This window comes from Nomascus leucogenys, chromosome 2 (genome assembly GCF_006542625.1).
Source record: "Nomascus leucogenys isolate Asia chromosome 2, Asia_NLE_v1, whole genome shotgun sequence".
In the NCBI taxonomy this organism is placed as follows: domain Eukaryota; kingdom Metazoa; phylum Chordata; class Mammalia; order Primates; family Hylobatidae; genus Nomascus; species Nomascus leucogenys.
The window spans coordinates 127,298,049-127,322,263 of NC_044382.1; the positions used below are offsets into that span (position 1 = coordinate 127,298,049).

Consider the following 24,215-nt stretch of genomic DNA (forward strand, 5'->3'; position numbering starts at 1 on the left):
GCTCACTGCAAGCTCCGCCTTCCGGGTTCACGCCATTCTCCTGCCTCAGCCTCTCCAAGTAGCTGGGACTACAGGCGCCCGCCACCACGCCTGGCTAATTTTTTGTATTTTTAGTAGAGACGGGGTTTCACTGTGGTCTCCATCTCCTGACCTCGTGATCCGCCCGCCTCGGCCTCCCAAAGTGCTGGGATTACAAGCGTGAGCCACCGCGCCTGGCCAGTGTTCATCAAATTTAACCAAACCTAGTTTAACTAAGGTTAACTTTGTTGCAGTACTACCACAGGATGGACTAGTGTGGAACCATGACAGAAAGAAAAAAGAGCTTTATAAATTGACTATGAAAGATACACTACATTATTAACTTTTAAACTAATGTATATAATATGGTCCTGTTTAAGTAAGAGGTAAGGTGGTAGGGCAAAGGATAGGCGTGCTTATTTGGTATTTAAAACTTTGGAAAAAAATAACCAAATTATTATCTGGGATTCTAGCTGGGAATGGATTGGGGAGGAGTCTGGTTTGACACAGCAGTTTGAGCCAGGGTTTGGAAACAGAGTTGGATTCAAATTCTGACTCTGCTCTTTCTGCTATTGTAACTTGGCAATTTGCTTAACTACTTTCTTATGTAAAATGGAACTCATCAGAGCACTGACCTCATATCACGAGGATGAAAATAAGATTAAAAAATACTTAGTTCAATGCCTGGCACATAGTGAGTGGTAAGTGCTCACCATGTTTTAATTTTTACATAGAGCATGTCTTACTTTTTCATTAGAAAAAAAGAAAATACAGTTATTTCAGTGGGAAGTAGTGGCTGAAGTTAAGAAGCTTAATGACATACACTGGGACTCAAATGACACCACCCAAGGGGGCACGTTTGTTTAAAGGGAAGAGTGTGAACTTGTAAAGTTTAGGAAATAAGAATGTAGCTGGGCTCGGTGGCTCACGCGTGAAATCCCAGCACATTGGGAGGCCAAGGCAGGGTGGATCCCTTGAGCTCAGGAGTTCGAGACTACCCTGAGCAATATGGCGAAACCCCGTCTCTGCAAAAAACACAAAAAAAAAAAAGAATATGGAGATCTACATTCAGAAGGAAAATGTTGGGTAACTATAGTGAAAGAATGCCAAAGGGCAGAGGTTAGCTGTCAGATCATGCAGAATAGGCAAATGTGGTAATTAAAAGTTCTGTAGATTCTGAATAGAATGTACATTTTTAAAAGAGAAAATGAAGTTCACTAGGACAATCTGTACTTGGGAAAATAGGCTATCTAATAAAAACCGGGACAAATACTTGTTTTGATTATTATTATAATCTTTACTTTGGCTTAATATTAAGAAGGGTTAAATTATATTAAAAGAACCTCAATGAAGATGGGGAAAAGTTAAATTGAGAAGATATTATATGCAGTGAAAGTGGTTGACAATGCTTCAGAAATTTCCAGAAGAATTGGGTAAGAGTAGTCAGCTTCGTATTTGTCATTTTTGTTATAGATAATTAGTTCAAAGCCAAGAATTTATATTTGAGTTCAAGACTACTTAACAGCTCCAAAGAAAATTCTTCTGCCTATTTTAAAAGCCCGCTTTTTGAAATCTGCCACAAACTCAAAGGAGTTTTACAGAAACCTTAAAGGTAATTGGAAGTCTGAGGGCACTTAGCTTGTAATGAAACATGAGGCTTTGGGGGCCAGGATGGAGGGAGAGAAGGAAGGGGAGTAGGTTTTGCTTTTACCTTCTTGAGACCACCATTGCCAGAGCTGCCAAACCCCCAAATCCAGAGATGTGATACTGTTCCTAAGGGTCTCATAATAGGCACAGGCTTTGACATTTTCTTTTACTTTAAAGATGCCCTACAACAGGGAAGATATACATTTGCTAAAGTTTAGTAGTTTCCAAAATATGATAGCCTCCTTTTTAACAAATGATGTTTATTAATAGAATTGTCAGTACCTTTAATAATTTCATGGAAGTACAAATTCTGTGTGCTTATTTTAAATTCTGGGACTGGTATATTGTGAAACAGCCTTAAGATGGAATGCTTTTATTTGGTACATATAAACATAATGTGATCCTTGTGCTTAAGAAGTTTATACACTAGCTGGAGCGACAAGGCTCAAGCACATGAAACATTTTGCATCTAACTTAGCTTTTGAATTAAGTGCTAAAGTGTATGCTGCTGACCAATTCATTTATTCAGCAAATATTAAAGTGCTTATTATTCACTAGGCATTCATGTGTAGGTTTTGAGGTTAAAGGGACAAACAAAATTAAGTTAGTTTTCCATGCTGTAGATAGAGTAAATGCAACTAGCATAAAATCTAGTAGAGGCAGCATAATGTACTGGTTAAGAATGACCTGTGTCATGACACATGCCTGGCATTACAATCCCAGCTACTTGGGTGGCTGAGGCAGGAGGATTACTTGAGCCCAGGAATTCGCATCTAGCCTAGGCAATATAGCGAGACGCTGTCTCTAAAAACAAACAAACAAACAAACAAACTGTGTCTGTCGTCTGTTTTGTTCATTTGTGAATGTCTAGCACATGGGACAGGGTCTGGCCAGTGGTAAGCACTCAGTATTAGTTGCTGACTGAATAAATGCTGATAGAAATAGTCCCTGTCCTCTTGGAACTTACAAACTAGTGGTAAGACCAGGTTTTCCCGGATATGTTCATATGTTCTGTGAGGTGTTTCCTCTCTCTGTCATATACACATGCACACACACACACAAAAACAGATAGATTCAAAGATATACACAGTGCCCTGTGATCTTGCTGATGGAGTCTGGAACAAAATTTGTGTATCATGCATCCTCTCCATATCCACAAACTTTTCTTCTAACCTAGTCCAACCCAAATCAATAAGAACTTGAAACACTCACAGGTGGTAGAGTTGAGTTCATATCACTGATTGGGATTTGTTTTTTTGTTTTTGAGAACCAGAGAGACAGTATTGTGTGGCAGTTAAAAGCATCAGCTTTGGAGCCAGAGAGAAATAGGTCCAGGTCCTGGCTTTGCCTTGGATAAATTTCTTAAGACTGTGTAAGCCTCAATTACTTTATCTATAAAAGAGGACATTAATAGGACCTGGTTTTCAGTGCTGTCAGCAGTTAGTGAGATTAAAGCATATATGGCGCATAGTAAAGTACTGTACTCATCCTAAGCACTTACTACAAGTTACCAATTATTTATTTTTTTTATATTATTTTTTGTCACCTAGGCTGGAGTGCAGTGGCATGATTTCGGCTTACTGCAGCCTCCACCTCCCAGGTTCAAGCAGTTCTGCTGCTTCAGCCTCCCCAGTAGCTGGGATCACAGGCACTCACCACTACGCCTGGCTAATTTTTGTGTGTGTGTGGTTTTTGTTTTGTTTTGTTTTGTTTTTTGTTTTTTGAGATGGAGTCTCTCTTTGTTGCCCAGGCTAGAGTGCAATGGTGCGATCTCGGCTCACTACAAGCTCTGCCTCCTGGGTTCTCACCATTCTCCTGCCTCAGCCTCCCGAGTAGCTGGGACTACAGGTGCCCGCCACCAGGCCCAGCTAATTTTTTGTATTTGTAGTAGAGACGGGGTTTCACCATGTTGGCCAGGCTGGTCTTGAACTCCTGACCTCAAGTGATCCACCTATCTTGGCCTCCCAAAGTGCTGGGATTACAGGTATTAGCCATCTCGCCTTTCCGTAAGTTACTGATAATTCTTATTCCTGAAATGGGAGAAGAATCCTTATTATGTGTGTATGCATGTGTGTGTCTCCTTACTTTTTTCTTACTCAAAAAAACAACAGACAGTGTGTGTTGGCATAACCAGTAGACTGGCACACAGTTGATGAGAATACTGTAGCCACAGACTAGCTCTCAGGGGAACAGTGCCTTCAGGGGCAGTGCTGTGCCACTGTCTGCAAAAGTTGGAATCAGGCCCAGTGTTGTTGAACACACTGAGGAAGCTGGCAGAAGACCCCGAGGTGTAATGGGCAGGAGGGAAGCATGTGGGCTGTTCATGACCATGCAGCTGTTTTTACAGGAATCAAGCTTTGCTGTCAGCTCCTGACAGGTTCCTGGTAGTGTCGTCTATCTGAAGGTGAACCCCACCTCCACCACCCACACACAGAGAAGTGTTGATTGCAGTTCCTGTGTGGGTCCTCTGAGTGTCTTCACACACACAGATTTGTTTATTATTTTTAATGAACTTGGCATTTCTCTGAGGCTGGTTTAATGGTGCCCATTAAAGAGATGGCAGCTCCAGAGTTTCTTCATTGTAGAGCTGGCATTTTACCATGTGAGGAGGTAATTCTGTCTTCCTACCTGTGAGGCTTATTTTCTAAATCTCCAAAACTGGAGTGTTTTTAGTTGCAATGTTAAAGTTGAAATAAATTTTTTATGCACTAGTTTCTGTTCACCTAAAAGGGTAAAGAACTTTGCAGATTAGAACTACAATTGACCTTTTTCTAGTTCTTCCACTTTTTTTTTTTTTTTGAGACAGGATCTTCCTGTGTCACCCACGCTGAAGTGCAGTGGTGAGATCATAGCTCACTGCAGCCTCTAACTCCTGGGCTCAAGCGATCCTCCCACCTCAGTCTCCCGAGTAGCTGGAACCACAGGTGTGTTTCACCATGCCCAGCTAAGTTTCATATTTTTTGTAAGAAACGGTTTCACCATGTTACCTAGGCTCTTTTCAAACCCCTGGGTTCAAGTGATCCTCGCATCTCAACCTCCCAAAGTACTAGGATTACAGGCATGAGCCACAACACCTGGCCTTCTCCAATTCTTTCTGTGTCCCCTAATCATGTTGATTCTGGTACCAAGATAAAGAAGACCCTACTGTGGAGAGATACAATGCATTTTTCAGTTGGGTTAAATTGATTAAATGACTTGATGGTATTGATAAACTCTAAGGCAGAGATTCTCACCCTTGGCTGCACATTAGAATCTCTTTCAAAAATCCAGGTGCCTCAGGCCTACTCCAGACTAAGTCAAAATCTCTGAGGGTGAGACTCAGGTATCAGTATTTTTAAAACCTCCTCAGATGCTTCCAACATGTAGCCAATTTAAGAACCAGTGCTAGAGAACATGGCTTTCAACTGGGGGCAGTTTTGCCCTGCCCGCAAGAGACATTTGGTAATATCCAAAGATAATTTTAGCAAACTGGGAGGGGTTTATTAATTTAATTTTAGTGGGAGGGGTTTGCCACTGGTATCTAGTGGGTAGAAGACAGAGATCCTTCAAAGCATCCCACAGTGCACCCAACAGCTCCCCATAACAGTTATGTGGGCCAAAATATCAGTAGAACCAAGGCTGAGAAACAATGTTCTAGAAAAATCAGGCTAAAGAAATGCCAGAGCAATGTATATGCCTGTTGTGAGGAAATAATAGCATGTAGAACTTTACATTTTTAGCCACCCAGCAAGATAATACAAAGGAAGTAGTTTCACCTCTGTCCTTTGAGCCTCTTCTGCGTCTGCCATCATGGAGGCCTGTCCTTGTGGTGGTGCACCTCCTGGTTCCGATTTCTTGAGTAGGACTTCTTCCTGTAGTCCATAAGTTTACTGTACTTGAATGGCTTGGAAGAAGACCCAAGTTAAGAACATTAAACCAATAGAAATTAGCCAAGATAAATAATTTTTAAATAAGCTTTTAAATTGTTTGGCCTGATATAAAGTTTTCTAAAATTACAGAAAGAACGATTTGAAAGTGATTATTTAAGAAATTATATAAGAAATCTGATTCTATGTGCTGTAGAGACTTCTTTTTATTCTTTCTTCCTTTTGATTAGATAAGAGGAGGCTAAGAAAGGCATTTTTTAATTGTATCAAAATCAGTTTTCTTTAATTTTGAGATATTCAGGAATGCTTTCATAGCAGGTTATATTGACCTATATTTATCATCAAATATTTACCTTATATGATAATAATAATAATTATTATTATTTGAGATGGAGTCTCACTCTGTTGCCCAGGGTGGAGTGCACTGGCGCGATTTTGGCTCACTGCAACCTCTACCTCCCAGGTTCAAATGATTCTCCTGCATCAGCCTCCCAAGTAGCTGGGATTATAGGCAGAGGCCACCATGCTGGCTAATTTTTGTATTTTCTTAGAGACGGGGGTTTCACCATGTTGGCCGGGCTGGTCTTGAACTCCTGACCTCAAGTAATCTGCCTGCCTCGGCCTCCCAAAGTGCTGGGATTACAGGCGTGAGCTCCCGCCCCCAGCCCTACCTTATATAATTAATATCATGATCTTTATTTCCTTTGGACATATCCACTTTTCCAGAGTGTGGGAGACATAAAAGATCTTTGTCATAAATAAGTTGTGTTTTTTTCTTGTATGCAGTTGTCAAATTTAGTCTTTAACCAAGGTGGTGAATTTAATTGACTCACCACCTTAATTATATTAATTAATTATAGTCAAACATTAATTATAGTCAAAGTGTTTTCTTCCCCAAAACTGATCAAAGTAGATAGTCACAGCTCTTGAAATGCTCTGAATTCATTGATCTTTTGCAGGTGATTGATTGACACTTCTTTTTTTTTTTTTTCAGTTTGTCCCTTTAAATGGGGATTTCAAGTGGTACCTTTAATGCTCTGTATCAGCCTTTTGTTCTAGAATGGATTTTTTTTTGAGAGAGGTCTCCCTCTGTTAGCCAGGCTGGAGTCTGGAGTGCAGTGATGTGATCACAGCTCACTGCAGCCTTGACCTCCTGGGCTCCAGCAATCCTCCCACCTCAGCTTCCTGTGTAGCTGGGACTATATGCATGTGCCATCATGCTTGGCTAATTTTTTTTATTTTTTATTTTTGTAGAGACGGGGTCCCCCTATGTTTCGCAGGCTGGTCTTGAACTCCTTGACTCAAGTGAACCTCGTGCTTCTGTCTCCCAAAATGCTGAGATTACAGACATGAGCCACTGTGCCTAGCCTAGAACTAAATTGATGTACATATGAATCTGGGGTGATACCTGTTATAGTTTTTCAGTTTTTTTCTTCCTCCCCCCGTATTCTCCTGCCCCGCCTCCTGTCCCTCTTCCTGCCCCTCCTCCCCTTCCTCCTCACCATCTCATGAACCCTTGACTCCACCGTAATGCAGTTTATTAATTCAGAAAACATTGCAGAACCTACCATGTGCATTTTGCATTAATTACTATACTGGTTTTAAAAATTGTTTTAGCCTATTATAGGGTTATTTGAGACACTAAGCCAGTACTCTTAAGGTGTTTGGGTCCCTTTCACTTCCAATGGTTGGAATATTTTAAAGTAAGACTAGAAGAATAACAGCTCATATGATATTTGGCATGAATACTTCAGTTTTGGAACAACATACCTGTTTCTTCATTGAATGTTAGCAGTGACTCCATAATTCAAGGGATACTTTAATTGTAGTCTAATCCTGGGTTTTGTAACTGTGCTTTTAACTTAATTTATAATTGCATTAAAAGTATTCTTGGCCAGGTGTGGTGGCTGACACCTATAATTCCAGCACTTTGGGAGGTGAAGGCCGGAGAGTCACTTGAACCCAGGAGTTCAAGGCTGCAGTGAGCTGTGATGGCACTACTCCACTTCAGCCTGGGCAATGAAGTGAGACCCTCTCTCTGAAATAAGATAAGATGAAATGAAATAATCCTTTTGGCTATGTAAACATTTAGGTTTTTCTTCTGGCTTTGGAGTTTGTATTCCAACATGAGGTTTCGAGAAAATAATCAGTTAATACTGTAGAGACCCTTTCCTAAAAACTTGATTTAATGAGAACATTCCAATGTGTGCTTAATAACAAGGCAGCTGTTGATGGTCAAATTTTCTCCTATCTGACAGTCTGAGTGAGTGTGCATATGTTGAGTGTGTGCTGTGTGTGTGTACACACGTTGTGGGAGAGTTCTCTGCTAGAAATGGGGAACAAGATGGAGAGAAAGATAATTAAATGAGTGCTTAAGGATTGAGTGGATTAAGTCCAACTAGCCTGGAACCTCTCTGGTTTCTTGGTAACCAGGATTATTGTGGGTTACTTCTATGTATATTGGTGTACCTTTTATTCTATTATGCTTGACAATACCTTCTTTATGTTAAAGAACGCCGAGGTGGATTTGTAGCCCCTGCCTAGATATTTTCTAAAAGAGGATGTGTTTGTCCATACATGTGAAAAGAACTGGCTTGGTTTAGGGAGTACATAATTAACAAGGTGGGACAGGAGTTACTAGTTTTCATTTGTTTGAAAGATGTGAAAGAGGGATTAGACATGTTCTGTGTATCCCGAAGGCACAGCACCAGAACCAGTGGATTGAAGTACAGGAAAACAGATTTCTGTTCAGTTCAAGGAGTGTCCAAAGAGATCATGAACAATGGGTTGGTGGTGGAGTGGATGGAGTGTAGAAATTGCCTTTCAATGGAGGTTGTCAAGACGACTACTGGGAGGGGACACAGGGGATTCAAGTAGTGGACTGAGAGTCGACGTTGGACTAGATGATTTTTAAGGTTGATTTCAATCTAGCGACTGTGATTTTTAGGACATTTTACATCTCCTGGAAAATTAAAAATGAAGATACATCTGGCAGTTGAAGGGACATTTCAGATTCATTGGTTCAGGGTCCCTAAAGGCTTTTTATCTCCAACTTCTTCAAGTCCTCCTGCAATTATAGTCTTTCTCTTGCACATCAATTTCTTTCCAGTTATGGAAACATCCCTATCACCATCAGAACATGCCTTTTCATCACCCTTCTTAAAAAACAAGTTAAAGAAATTTCTGTATTCAATGTAGCCTTCTAGCTCTGTGGCACTTCTCTCCTGCCCATTCTGGCAGAACTGCTTGAAGACTTGTCTCCTGGGCTGTGTACAATCTCCCCTTCCTGCCGCCCCTCCCCACTCCACTACTCCTCAAAAACCCTTTCTATTACGGTCACCAAAGACCTCCATTTTAACAAATCCCGTGGCCTGTTCTAGTCCTCATCTTTTTCAGTCTCTCAGTAGTAGTTGGCATCATCCATCCCGGCCCCCTTCTTTTTCTTTTTGTAGTATGACCTTGTAACCACCCCCACCCCCTCACTTTCCTTTGAAGCACTGTCCTGACTTGACTTCCAGGGCATCACATCCCCTTTTTTTCTCCTACCTGAATAACTGTTCTCTCCAAGGGCCTCTATAGATGGAATTGCCCCAGGGCTTAGTCCTTGACTTTCTTCTCCATACTACACTGTCTCTAGGGTTCTTAACCTGCTCAAAAAAAAACAAAAAAAAAAAAACAAAAAAAAACTAAACTAAAAAAGACTAGACTTGGCTGGGCATGGTGGCTCATGCCTGTAATCCCAACACTCTGGGAGGCCGAGGTGGGCAGATCACAAGGTCAAGAGATCGAGGCCATCCTGCCTAACACAGTGAAACCCCGTCTCTACTAAAAATACAAAAAAACTAGTTGGGTGTGGTGGCCGGTGCCTGTAGTCCCAGCTACTCCGGAGGCTGAGGCAGGAGAATGGCGTGAACCCGGGAGGCGGAGCTTGCAGTGAGCCGAGATCGCACCACTGCACTCCAGCCTGGGCGACAGAGCGAGACTCCGTCTCAAAAAAAAAAAAAGACTAGACTTGGATACCAAGTCTAGTTAATTGAGAACCTTTGGAGAAGACTTGTGGGCGTTAGCTTTTGTTCTGTTTTGGTTTGAATTGGTTTTTTTGTTCATATTTTGTTCCTGGGTATACCAGCACACAGCCAAGACTGAGAATCTGGATGATTTCTAGTCCCGGAGGATAAATGCCAAATACTAATAACTTCCAAATTAATGTATTTAACACATTTTTCCCAAACTCCAGATGGGATTATTCTGTTGTCTGTTTTACATTTCCCCTAGAAATAGGCATCTTGATTGCATGCCCCTTCCCCCACACTGGCTCCTTCCTGGGTTTGCGTCAGGCCACAAGCCCAGGAGGCATCCTGATTCCTCTGTTCCCTCATCACACAGCTCACCCGGCAGCAAGTGCTTTCCACTTGCCCTAGCAAATACGCACATCCTAAATCTCACTGCTTCTTCTCCCACCGTCACTTCTCTTCTGGGTAGTCTCAGGAGCCTCCTAACTCCCCTGTGCTCTTGCACTGTCACTCTCAGACAGTCCTTGTGCAATCAGAATGGTCTTATCGCTCGTCACAGTCATTCCCTTGCTCCAACCCCCCACGGCTTTCCATTGCAACAGACAAACTCCCCACTCCTTACCAGGAGCTACAGGCTCCGCTTCATGTGGCCTCTGCCCAATTCTGCGACCTAATTTCCTCCCACTCCCTCCTTCCTTGCCCCAGTCAGGCCATACTGACCACCATGCTGTTCCTCAAACTTCCCAAGCTCGTTCCTCCTGCTTCAGAGCCTTTGCACACATCCTTCCCTCTGCCTGGAAGCCCCTTCGCCATAGATTGTTCCTTGGCTCTCACTCTAATTTTTCTCAGGTTTCTGCTCAGATGTTACCCCAGGAGAAAGCCTATCCAAAATGCTCCTCTCTCCCATCCACTGTCTAGCCCCTGTCTCTGGTTTGTTTTTCCCCTTCACAGCGTTTACGTCTACTCAAAATCCTGTTTTTCCAGCTATTTTGTTAGAACTTTTGTCATTGCTCTATCCCCAGCACCATCAGCAGTGCTCACACGCAGTAAATGACCTATACATACTTGTGGCTGAATGATGAAGTGCTGCTCCTAGAGGAGTGGTCCCAGGACCTTGGCATTTCATCACTTCTGTGGCCCTTGGCCCCTTTTCCAGCCTCTGAGCAGACCATGCTGGCTATGGCCAGGATCTCCTGCTAAGTTTATCTCAGAACCTGCTCTCTTCTTACTGCCTCCCATTTGGCCTCCTGCTGTTTACGAATAACTGCAAAAATACACAGGCATGGAGAAGTTGAGCAGCCTCTGGCATTTTAATGCTAGGTGGGGACCTTTCACTTCTCTTCCTGACCATTCCAGATGAGTTCATGCTGCTCCCGTTTCTGTAGACAGACTGGTCCTCGATAATTCACTTTCCTGATTTTCCTCCCGCTTTTCTCTTTGCCCCTCCTGGGTCTTCTTTGCAGGCTCCTTCCCCTTTGTCCAGTATCAAAACGTTGGTATTTCTTAGGCTCTACCTGGATTCTCTGTCGTTCTTACTCTACTCTCTCCCTGGTGACCCCGCCCATTCCTAGGGTTTCAGATTCTCTACATGCCGGTGCCTCCCAAACTTATATTCCAGGCCCAAGCTGTTGTCTAAGTTCTGGACCTGGGTGTCTAGCTAGAAAACGTTCTTTGATGTCTCACAGGCAACTCAAATTTGATGTGAAGAAAGCTGAACTTGCCTTCTCTTTCTCTTTTCCCCTTAGTCAATGACCCAGGTAACTATCTTGAAACTTGGAAGGCTTCTTCTTCTGGCCTTACCCCTATGCCCAATCGTCAGTGTAGTCAGTTCTCCCGTGAATAGCTGTACACTCTATATACTGCCTGTCACTGTGCACTGCCACCAACTAAGACCAAGCCACTGCTGCCATCCCTTTCCTAGGCTACTTTAAGGGCAGTTGCACCTCCTACGCTTTCTCCAGTCTAACGTCCTATGCTGCCATTGGCCTCATAAAATGTCCATCTGATTGCATCATCCTTTGCTTAAGATGCCTCATTAGAGTTTTGATAAAATCTAAACTTTTTAATAGGGCTTATAAGATCCTTAATAACCTGTTCCCAAACTGGCTGCATTTCTTGGAGTTTCTCGGAAATATCTGCCTCCCTCAAGCACATTCCCACCCCACCCTGCGTACATACACATCACTCCTCTGGCTACTTGTTTGTCATTTATGCTAGAGTCTAACATAGGGCACAGTAAGGCCTCAATAAATATTTGTTAAATAAAGGTAGGAAGGCAGTGGTCCTGGGTTTTAATTGTATGTCCTCACATTTTAATTTAATTTACCTTAAAAATGTAAACGCTTCCAGGGTCAAAAGTTTCTGTTTTGTTTTATAGTGCTGTGTATGTTTCCCTCCACTCTGTAGTTTCCAGAGGGTTACTAAAAATGGAAGTAAAAGAAGTATGTGGGCTTCTGTTAGCAAATCAGTTTTAATCTGTGCTCTTTGGCCATTGAGTGCTGAGCTTAGGAGGCTGCCAGATGGGGACACAGGAACCAAATCACCTTTGCTTCCCAGTGGGGAACAGGGACATAAATTGGCTGAATGGGCTTCTGCAGTAAAACTCCTTCAACTTGAGCTTGTGTAAGCCAGGATCAAAATACCTGAGACTTGTTGAGACTTGTCTAGACTGTTTGTTAAACTTTCAAACCTGTTTGAGAAGAAGCCTTGGAACAACAGTGGGTTTGGGTCTTGTGAAGTAAATCTTATTTAAAGGAATAGACAAAAGCTTAATTATGTTTAATTTGTAACATTATAGGTAAGACTGTTGGTTGCTGTTGTAATGAATCTGAAAAAGAATAGAGAATATTTTTTTCCTTAGAAGTTCCAGGTTCAATGATGAAACCCCGTCTCTACCAAAAATTCAAAAATTAGCCAGGTGTGTTGGCTAGTGTCTGTAATCCCAGCTACTCGAGAGGCTGAGGCAGGAAAATCACTTGAACCTGGGAGGTGGAGGCTACAGTGAGCCAAGATCGTGCCACTGCACTCCAGCTTGAGCCACAAAGCAACACGCCACCTCAAAAAAAAAAAAAAAAAAAAAAGTTCCAAGTTCAACATTCCCAACTTCCCCCTCGGAGTTGGGAGCTCCTGGGAGAGGTTTCTAAGTCTCTATCCTCCCAGAACTCCTATCTTTAACTTCTTCATGCATGGATCAGAGGGGCCTCCAGTCACTGCTGAGTCACAGGGATAAGCAAAAAGGGAATGACACACTTCCTGCCCCAAGTTCTAGGGAGTTTTTATGGTTTGTTTTTCTGTTTCGCTTTGAAGATTCCCTGAAAAGACAGAAGATTGCCCCAGCCGCCTCCTGATTGGCAGCCTCTATTTATATGGTTTCATGGGATACCCTCTCTGCTATACCTTATAACTCACAGGGTTTTTGAAACCTTTTTTCCTTATCACAGCAGTATTACATGTTTGTGTAGTGTATTTATCAACTACAATTTGACCAATTAAAAAAAAAAAAAGAGGCACTTCTTACTGTCATTACCCAGAAAAAAACATATTGTGAATATCATCATTCCAGGCTCTTCTCTGTGTGCTTATAGTTTTCTCTTTAAAAATTATATATGGCTTAATATAATTTCTTTGCTTTTATATATTGTTTTGTAGCCTTTGTAAAGAGTTCTCATGTTATTAATACTCTGCAAGATCGGTTTTAAAGATTGCATTACTGGCCAGGCTCAGTGTCTCACACCTGTAATCCTAGCCCTTTGGGAGGCTGAGGCAGGAGAATTGCTTGAGGCCAACGGTTCAAGACCAACTTGGCCAACATAGCAAGACCCTGTCTCTTAAAAGATAAAAAATTAAAAAAAAAGACTGTGTTACATGCCATTATATGGATGTGCCATAATTTACTTAACCAGTCCCCATGTGGATAGTTAGGCTCTAAAAGTTTTCATATGGGGTCATTATCATAACCCCGCACAGTTTCCTTGCACTTGTCCACACTTCTGTCTATTTCATGGGATGTATTCCTGTAAGTGGTTCAAAGGGCCTGTGGAGTTTTAAGGTTTTTGATCTTTATTGTCATTTTGCCTTCCAGACGTTTGTCCTGTTTTACATTCCCGCCATATAATATAAACTCCTTACCATGTCCTATATGGTCTACATATTCTGGCCTTTGCCTAACTCCCAGCTGCTCTATTTTATTTTATTTTATTTTATTTTATTTTATTTTATTTATTTTTGAGACGGAGTCTCGCTCTGTCGCCCAGGCTGGAGTGTAGTGGTGCAATCTCAGCTCACTGCAAGCTCCACCTCCCGGGCTCACGCTATTGTCCTGTCTCAGCCTCCCGAGTAGCTGGGACTACAGGCGTCTGTCACCACACCTGGCTAATTTTTTTTTGTATTTTTGGTAGAGATGGGGTTTCACCATGTTAGCCAGGATGGTCTTGATCTGACCTCGTGATCCGCCCACCTCGGCCTCCCAAGGTGCTGGCATTACAGGCGTGAGCCACGGTGCCTGGCCTCCCAGCTGCTTCTTACAGGTTTCCTCCCCTTGCTTCCGTCACTGTAGCCGCACCAGCCCCTGTCCCCTCCTTCCCCTGAAGCATGCCTGGCTTGTCCTGTCTCGGGCTGTAGCACTTGCTCTTTCTACTGCCCAAACCATTATTCCTGTGGCTTTCAGCATATACTTCCAGTGCCACTTCTGCTAGAGTGGTCTCTGTCAGAGCACTCTGTTTATTTTTGCCCTAGCAGCTTTCACAATCTGTCCTTCATTTATGTATGTGCTTACTGGTCTGCTGCCACTTTTTCCCACTGAATGTCAGTTTTGTAAGACAGGCAACCCGTTATGTTTCATTTCCCATGTCCCCAGCATCTAAGTCAGTGCCTACCATTCAGTAGGTACTGGGTAAATGCAGGTGGATTCATTCATGCTGAATGAATGAAGACATCTCCCTGTCGTCTAGGAATGTGTGGTGTAATAGGGCTGATGAGGTGTGTATAGTGATGGTTACCTCTTGGAGCCAAACATGGCTATCTCTTGGAGCAAAATGTGGGAAACACTGCAAGTGTCCAAATATCACGGAGATGCAGGAGTGGGAGCCAGCGACTGGCTACAGTGTCATGAAAGGCTCCATCTGAGCTGAGCCTTGGGAGACTGGCAGTGTTTTGCAGCTGGTGATGATGGAAAGAATCTGAGGGGCTGAGGAAAGCAGGTGAGCAGAGGCCCAGAGGCGAAACAGGGAAGCATGGTGGGGGCAGGACTGGGGACTGCTTTAAGTCCTACGTTGACTCATGGACTCAGACCCCTGAGCAGCAGGGAAGCATTGCGTGCTCCTCATCAGAGGGTGACATGGTGAGTGAGGATATGGAAGTGCTTTTTAAACTTAATTCTAGGTACGCATGGCAGTGTTAAGGGTGATCGGGCTGTGCTTTGAGAAGATGTACCATGAGGACAGGTAAGAGACACAGGAAGTTCAGGCCAGAGGATGAGCCTGAAGGAGGTTGGGGTGATGGGGCTGGAAATGAAGAGAAGGCAGAGGAGTGTTTTGAAGGTGAGGAAGAGGGAGAGTGGGACCCACGATGACACTGAGCCAGAGAGTTTTAGTTTGAATGACTGATGGGAAGATGAGATATGGAGCCCTAGAAGAGAAGCTGTTTGGAAGGAAGAACATTTATGAATTTAGTTTTGACCCATCCCTTTACTGAATTACTGAGCCTCTTCCAGATTAAACCAGCCTGTGTGCCCTCCTTTGTCCTGAAGCGGCTTGGGTGACAAAAAGATAGAGGAGACAGAAGTATATACCACAGGATAGGGGCTCGGTCTTCCATGGCCTCTTCCTCCTTCTCTGTAAGAAAAGGACTGCATTTGTGGAAAGGGGAAATGAGGCCCCAGCTCCTTTCCAGGAGATGAGATGTTGTTTCCTGGAAATGTCTGTTCCCAGGTCCCCATTGGGAATGATTTGCCGCCAGCCCTGTCGTTGAGTAAATTTCTTCGTGTTGTTAGGCTAAGGCGGATGGGGGCGGATGTGTGTTGCCTGTGGAGTACATGAACATATGGGCTCAGGGTACAGATGGGAAGAGGCCCAGAACTGGGTGACACATCATATTTTCCCCACAAACATTCAAAAACGATGTGTGCTTTTCTTAGGGGAAAAAATCAAAGGGAAAGTACTCAAGACATGTTATAATTCTGATTGCTCTCTAAATTGAAAAAGATTTTATTGTCTTGTTTTTTTGTTTGTTTGTTTTTTGAGACAGAGTTTCACTGTTGCCCAGGCTAGACTGCAGTGGCGCGATCTCTGCTCACTGCAACCTCTGCCTCCTGGGCTCAAGCGATTCTCCTGCCTTAGTCTCCCAAGTAGCTGGGACCACAGGTGCCCACTACCACGCCTGGCTAATTTTTGTATTTTTAGTAGATACAAGGTTTCACCATGTTGGCCAGGCTGGTCTCAAACTCCTGGCCTCAGCTGATCCACCCACCTCAGCCTCCCAAAGTGCTGGGATTACAGGCGTGAGCCACCGTGCCTGGCCTCATTATCTTACTTAAGCTTTACAGCAACCCTAGGAAGGAGGTTATTATTATACTCATTTTACAAATGAAGTGACTGAGGCCCAGAGAAATTAAGTTACTATCTCAAGGTCATATAGTAAGTAGCAGAGATTAACTTGTACTCAGATATGTCCAACTCTAAGCTGTTGCATTGTAATACATGACCTTAAGAAAAGAAGCTTCTTCTTGAAAGTATGGGAAGATCTAATAAATGTCTAGCTAAGTGAAGTAAGATGAAAGAAAAGAAAGGGACCAGGTCTCCCTGCAAGGAAGAAACAGACCGTAAGGAAGATCAACCCAGCTGGGCTTGAAACAGCTTCCAGGGCAGAAGCTGAGCAGTTTATAAACATTTTAAAATATAATCTAAAATGACAATATACTTACATTGTTCAAAAGTCAGAATGTAAATTTATAGAGTGGAAACGCTCTTTCTCATCTTTGCCACCCACTGCAGTTCTGACTCTCAACCCTTGCCCTTGCTTCCAAGAGACAACTTGGCCTCCCAAAGTGCTGGGATTACAGGCATGAGCCACTGCGTCCAGCCTGGAAAGGTTTTTGAAACTTATTTTTCAAAAAAAATTTGGTTTGAAAATAGCCACACGGGTAAAACTACATGATGAGAAAACTCTCTGTCGTCTAGAGAGGGAATGGAGAATAGAAGTGCTTGGCTAGCATTCTCTGGAATGTTGTCTTTTCAAGAAACCACCTTCTGGGCACGTGCGGTGGCTCACGCTTGTAATCCCAGCACTTTGGGAGGCCAAGGCAGGCGGATCACGAGGTCAGGAGATTGAGACCACGGTGAAACCCCGTCTCTACTAAAAATACAAAAAATTAGCCGGGCGTGGTGGTGGGCGCCTGTAGTCCCAGCTACTCGGAGAGGCTGAGGCAGGAGAATGGCGTGAACCCGGGAGGCGGAGCTTGCAGTGAGCCGAGATCGTGCCACTGCACTCCAGCCTGGGCGACAGAGCGAGACTCCATCTCAAAAAAAAAAAAAAAAAAAAAAAAAGAAACCACCTTCTGCTACCTTAAAAACAAAAGGAGGTTTAACAGAATGCAAATGGAAGTGAGAATGGGAGAGGCACAGATGAGAAGACAGCAGAACTCGGCGAGTAAGTGACCACCCAAACCAAGGGAGGAATCAGTGATGACCGAGTGACAAGGTTGTGAAGGGAGCCAGAGAGGTTAAAACAGAGAGAAAAAAATACCAGGTTGGTGATGGAGAGAGGATGAGAAATTTAACTTGGGAAATATCATATGTTGCCTTGTTAGCCAGAATTTCTAGAAATTTACAGAGAAATTTACCTTAAAATTGGATAGTTTTTCTTGGCAAATTGAGAGTTTAATTAGTTTAGTATTTTATTACTAGGGATCATGTTCAGTTTTACATGAGGTTTTGCAATGGAAGAATGCTATAAAATGTCAGGCCTCTGTTTATATTCAATTCAGTAGAGAATAAACTACATTCAAGTGCCAGCATATTTATTGCAGCCAGCACTCAGTGTTTCTTTGCTTTCTAAATGCTGATTTAGTGTTTTCATTGGTGGTGCAAGTGTGAAGAGAGACTTGAGCATGAATCATGGAAGACAGACGTAGATGCTCATTCTGCAGGCCTAGGACCCAGCAAGTGCCGCAGCTGTGCTGCTCACAGCTAGTGGTGGGATTCTGGGCATGCCTTTCAGCCTCCTCGGATGGCCTTGTTTTCCTCGCTTGTGAAATGAGGTTAGATGGTATCAGCAGTCTTGCCAACACCCAAGTTATCTGATTCTAAGAGAAATTAGAAGACAATCTTCTTTTTTTGCTTCTAACAATAACATTTTTACACAATTTATACTTAAAACATAGAAACAAGTACTACATGATAGAAAGGCCTACCTTCCCACACTTACCTTTTGTGCACCCCATTTGGGCAGGCAGCCTGAATGGCAGCTGCGGTGATGACAGACCTGAGCAGTCTCTGCCCCAGTGCTGGCCCTCAGCAGCAGCTGTTCACACTGCTTAACTCACCACTCTACCTGGCCTTGGGAGGTCTTTTGCCTTTCTATTAAATAGAAAGGTGTTCTTCCTGTTTTCCATACAGTTTGCTTTTTGTGCTTTCTGTCTGGTGAATCATGGATGCTTTTGCGATATGATATGAAGAGAAAAAAGCCAGCAGATATAGGCTCAAATCCCAGCATTCTGCTGAACAGATATGTTAACTTTATGAAGCTGGGTTTCTGCACCTGTAATCTGAGGATAATGATGCCCACCTCCCAGGGTTTTGGCGAGGACTGAGTGGACCACAGTGAGAGCACCATGCACACTGTGGACATCTCCAGGTGCTTAGCAGCAGGATTTCCCCAGCCTCGTCTAGACATGGACCACGCAAGGCCATGTCTAGACAAGGTTGGGGAAATCCTGTGCTGTGCAAGGCCTCCTTTATGTGAGAAGTGAGTCTGACCATCCGCCGTCTCTGTTAGAACATCTGGAAAACGCTTCTGAGCATATTGTTTATCTCAGTCACTGAGTCTCCTGGAATAATTCCTTCTCAGCCTGCCTTCCTCCCTGCTTCATCAATGACTCTTTCCTCTTTGAAGAAGAGGAGAGAGAAAAGAGGAATAAGTTGAATAGAGGAGGGGGAAGCTATAATTAGCGCCATGGTTTAGGCAGGCCATTGGAAGAGTTAGCATGGGCAGGATTCAGCATACGAGGAGGGTACAGAGAGGACTGATGGGAAGAGAGGAAGATTGAACAGAAAGAAAATGAAATTAATCTTGGCAGCCATGGCATTAAGCACTAGGGATTAGGGAACGTCCTGGGAATGCCAAAGTATAAAGGCCCAGGTGTTTTGTAGACATTTCCAGTTCTGTCTGAGGCTGTAGAATTAGATGAAATAAACAAATGAAAGTATCTTTTTATGCAGACACAAATGTCATCACTCTTTTGATGATTTTGTTGAATGTGCTGCTGATAAGGATGTGGGTAGCTATAAAGGAAATATTTTTCTTGGGGTATGTGATAAGCAGTTAATGAAACTACGCCAGCGAAAGCATGTGTGTCTAGACATTGTTCTGGGAGGGTAGGGGTTAGGCCTCATGGCCTCTCCTCTCAGCCCTGCCCTATTGTGCAGGGTCCTGCTAAATATGCTGCTTAACCTCTCTGCTCTGACACTCGCTTTGGAAACTGGGATTGCCAACCACTTTCCCTGGGTGTGGGGAGAGTGAAATGATGTAAGTGATAGTCTCTTGCTCTGAGATGCCGAGATAACATGAAGTACACACACCCAGAAGAGAAGGATCTGATTTTCTCATGGCCACCATCATGTGTTTGCAGAGAGAGAGGGAGAGAAGTACCAGATAAGATGGCCTCAGACTTCCCTAATGACAGCTTATTTGGTATTACTGTGACACTCCAGAGTGCCTCCATGACTGTCAATGCCAGTTGCACTCTCAGGGGCTGGGGGTTAGGGGTTGGGGTACAGATTAGCCCTGCGCTTCTGCTGCAGAGCTGTGCTCACCAAGAAAAAGGCCAAGAGCCAGCTATATTCCTTAGCACAAATTGCTTTCACGAAGCTGGGTCTGGACAGATTCTTCAGCCACTAGGCCACCAGGCAGGGCTCCTAGGGCTAGAAGTCCTGGCTGCCTCCTCTCTCCTCCTTGCCTTGAAGCATGGATGATGCATCCACATTGGGCGATCATCACAGTGTTGATCCCTGAACCTACCTAGAGTGTCTTAATTCACAAGTCCTAGGGAAGCATGGAAGTGCTGTGCATAGTCATATCTACAAAGAGATATTAGTTTTTTTTTTTTTTAAACATAAGGCTATTCTGTAAAGTTTGACTGCTTCACAAATACTTACTTGAGAATCTCCCTGCTCTCTAGCCTATGTATGTGATGACCCTTCTTTCTTCCCAAATATAATAGGACAAGCAGGATGCTAACTGCTGGGACTGGTTTAAACAGCACACTTTGAATAGATCCGGGGATATCCTGGGCATTCTAGTCTCAAGTGAGAGAAGAGGAGTGTCTTAGGGAAATGCCTGTGCAGATGCTTTGCTTTTTGTTCTCCTGTTTTTGGAGAGCTCTCTCCAAAACCAGGAGTTTCCTGCTGGGTGTAGAGGTGCCCACTGGATACATGAGGCTACCATGTGCAGCCTCCTCTGCTCTTGCCTGGTTTTGGGACCTTGCTGGTGCCTCCCCGACTGGGCCTGGAGCATGTGTAAGGGCCCTGCTGCCATGAAGGCAGTTGTTTTCACATAGGACTGCAGGAGTCTTCCTCCAGCCTTGTCTTCCTGCAGCCTCACTGCTCTGCCCCATCCTCCCCCAGCAGAACTGGAAAGAGTGGTTCCTGGTGACCACCTAGCCATGTGGCCACCACTGAGGTCACATTTTAGGGAAATGTGAGAGGCCTGTTCGTCTATTTAGATGCAGTATTTCTGCTCTTTGTAGCCTACCCTTGGAATTGCCAGTGAGTCACGGCCTGGGAAGTCCTTGTGATTTAGGGTCCTGCACTTCCAGGAAGAGCTTTCTCTTGACGTCTTCTTTGACCGTTAGTCCCTGATGAAGTTTTCATGGCATGAAGGGCCAGTCAGAATTTGGGGAGATAACACAAAAGAACACAAAAATACGGTTTCTAAGGTATAAGCGTCATATCGCTATGAGTTAGTCACATAGTAATGTAGGCCAAAGAAAATAAGAAATGTAGAGGTATGTTTGTAAATTGGTGTTGATTTGGTATTTCTTTTGGCCTCCTTCCCAAATTAGTATTGGGCATTTGATTTTCATTTAGGTCAATAATAATGCTCATTACTGCTTGAGAACTCTATGTGCATCAGGCAATATGTTATTTGCTTCACGTGGTTCTTGTTAAATCTTAATAGCAATTCTGTGACATTGATGATGTTATTCTCATCTTACAGAAGTGCAAAATTACTCAGGGGTGTTAAATAACTTGCATATCTACACAACCAGAAAGTGACATAAATAGACTCTGAACCAGGCCTTGGAGAGTTTGTCCATCACCTTCCACTTTTTTGCCAGGTGCCTGGTGGTTTCAAGGCAGAGTGTTATTGCTACAGAGTATAGAAATAAAATCAAGAAGCTTACCATGTAGGGAGAGTAAGATGGATAAACAACCAAAGATAATATAAGGACAGCTGTGATAGATACCAAAAAGTGTTACCAAGAAAGGTCAACCAAGGTGCAGTAGGGGCTAAAGGAAGAGGTTGAGATCATACATACCTAAATGGGGTCACCCAAGAAAAGCCTTCTTAGAAGTGGTGCACTTGAATCTTACTTGGGGGGGTGGATAAGGAAAGATTTGTGGGTGGCAATGACTGCCAAATGCCCAGGTAAATAAACAGGCTCCTAAAGAAACTATTAGATTGTATATATGCATGTATGTGTATGTGTACATGTGTGTATTGTGTATGCCTGGATACACTCACACTTCCATTCATTATGAAAACCTTATATACTCCTCCAAAGCAAAAGGCTAATGATTTTAAGTAGCAACATTGTCCAGACTCTGTTTAGTTCTCCTGAGAACAGAAACACCTCTGAGCAATATGTATTATTAATAGACGTTCATGTTTATACAGGTAGGAATGAGGTGTTTTTTTTATTTTCTTTTTTTCGGGCATCTGTGAATGGGGCCTCTCCCTTTTTTTTCTTTAGTTTTTTTTTTTTAAGTATCTGTTTCTTTTTTCAAGCATGTTGAAACATTAGACTTCCTGTTTCTGCTTGATTTTGAACATACTCCTGTTTGCTTGTCACAGGTAATCTTGCATTTCTATGCAGTTGTAGTTTACAGGGAGCAAGTGCAGGCAGCAACCAGTCCATCCCTGTTGTGAATGTGGAGACCTCTCTGGACTCACAATTAAAGGCTACATAATACATTCCACTACAAGTGACGAAACCTAGCTCCCAGAATAACAAGCAAGACAACTTTCAAAGTGACTGTTGTTGACCAGTGCCTTCTGTGCATTTATGTGGTAAGCTTATGGTAGATTTTTCAAAAGGATAGTATAAATTATTTTGAATTATTCTCGAGAAGGACTGAGTCTCCCCAAAGGTGATGCAGGTTCCATAGTGTACACATCAAGAGGGTGGTTGCATGCATTCCTCAAGTCTGTATGACTCTGCCAAGATACTGTGAAGTTGTCCTTCCGATTGCATACGGGGAGAAAATGCTGAAACTAGGTGAGTTAAAACGGCCTTCAGAATATGTTTAGATGTAATGTCTTTGTTGAAATCTGGTAAAATGTTCAGATGACTAACATAGTATTGCTGTCTTCAAGGAAATAATGTTTGGTCATGGCTTTAGAGCGACTGTGTTCAACGAATCACTGTTTTGTTTTGTTTTGCTATGGCTCTGGGTGTGGGGAACCAGTGTTAAGCAGGGAGAGGTATGAGTATTGTGGGTGGAAAAATGGCATTTAAAGTTTGCATTTACACAGTTTCATTTGTAAACAGATAAAGGTTTGAAATGTTTCAGAGATGGGACTCTGAAAAGATTGGATGGCTTTTTCACTCAGAGTTTCTCTTTTACATTTTCCATGCGTTTATTAACTGTAGGACACTTCTGGTTCCCAGTGGTCTGGTAGCAGTGGTAACACCGTGGGGCAACCCTTAAACACAAGGGTGTTTATTTGTATTCTCTTATTGGATAATTGTTTGAATATTGCTGTTGCCATTTTCTCTAACAACCAAAAAAAAAATTTACCTTACATATAAAGCATTTTGTACTTTTAAAATAACACCTTAGGTTTGTTTTTAGCCATACTTAATGCTCCCACAAGTAGACTTAATTTTATTTTTAAAGTAAATTGAAAAAGTTATCAAGGATTGGAATAGAGTGTTTTAAATAGCCCTTAAAGTTATATTGGTATTTATACACTTTTGTTCAAGTTGATGTATAATATTTGCTTAGGTTTACTGAAAATTGTTCTGCTCAACAGATTTTTTGGAGCTTAAATTTAATACTAGGGAAAAACTAGAATTTAGAAGACATAAGTGGGTGTTGGTATATCTAGTCTTTTGGTCCATTATTGAACCCTTGGCAGCCAATGAATATTATTTCACAGAGTCCTGACTTCTCTTGTATGGAATGTGGTCACCTGCATATCATTTATAGTAAATGTACATTCGTCTACTAGATGCCTAGAGCTGTGCATGTGATCCTATTCGTGTGTGTGTGTGTGTGTGTGTGTGTGTGTGTGTACCCGGGAGTCTGAGGCAGGAGAATTGCTTGAACCTGGGAGGTGGAGATTTCCGTGAGCCAAGAATTGCGCCACTGCACTCCAGCCTGGCGACAGAGCGAGACTCCATCTCAAAAAAAATGGTTATGTGTCTGTGACTGTATGTCGTTGCATATATAGAGTTGGGATCAGAGCCAGCTTTGCTTGGGAGGGTTTTGTGGAAGAAGTGAGTTTTGGGTAGAGTTCCAAAGGGAGGGTAGGTAGCGTACTTTGGCAGAAAGACGTGTACATAAAGCCTCCAAGACTGGAGTGATTAAGTCATAAGCGTTCAAGGGTAAGCATGAACCATTTGAGAACGAACTGTAAATTCGTGGTTGAAAATAGCCAGGCTAGAAGTGAAGGGGAGGCAAGGTTGTGCGTGCCAAGCTGAGAACCGTAGTGGCAGAGTGGCGCGTAGCAGCTTGTCTACTCTGTTCCTGGTAAATTTCACTCTTGGATATCAGCACATCCTAACCATGTTGCCATCTAGTGGAACTGGCTGAATTGCCTGTGGGAGCATCACCACCTTTTCTCACTTCAGGATAAACTCTAGTGTGATATCCTGGCAATAGGGAAACGTACTTCTCTTTTACCTAGGGATTTTAAATGAAGAATGAGACAGAGGAGGTGGGTGCTCTCCCCAGATGACATTAATTTAAGGAATTTCTCATAGACAATGTCTGGAGTGCAGGGCATGATGGCTGAGAATGCTGGGTGTACATGTCCATCAGCTTAAGGCATGGAGCGAGCAGGAAGCAGTGCTTGGGAGGTTCTGCAGTGGAGTGAAAGGATACCGCATCTCACTCTGGGCCCTTTATGTTTCACCTGGGCTGGCTTGTTTTTGTCATGTGGTTACAGAGTCCATCCCAATGGGAGAGAGAGCCCTCTGACCATAAGCACCACACCCCACAGACCCCAGACC

General features: G+C 43.1%; 1 protein-coding gene across 4 annotated transcripts in view; it reads left to right on the plus strand.

Moving 5' to 3' along the window:
• Positions 1-24,215, plus strand: part of TNFAIP8 (TNF alpha induced protein 8) — a 124,412-nt gene that overhangs the window by 36,941 nt on the left and 63,256 nt on the right. Inside the window, exon 2 of one of the 4 annotated variants that reach the window (XM_012505555.2) lies at positions 4,468-4,589. The exons of 1 other annotated variant lie outside the window; for it this stretch is intronic. Coding sequence is in view for 1 of the 3 variants with exons in the window: in XM_003259873.4 (XP_003259921.1) it covers positions 22,190-22,256 (67 nt within the window). In the remaining 2 variants the exon portion in view is untranslated. Of the gene's footprint in view, positions 1-4,467; positions 4,590-21,799; positions 22,257-24,215 lie in introns of those variants that run through there. 2 more of the 4 variants (XM_012505556.2, XM_003259873.4) reach the window with 2 other exon arrangements.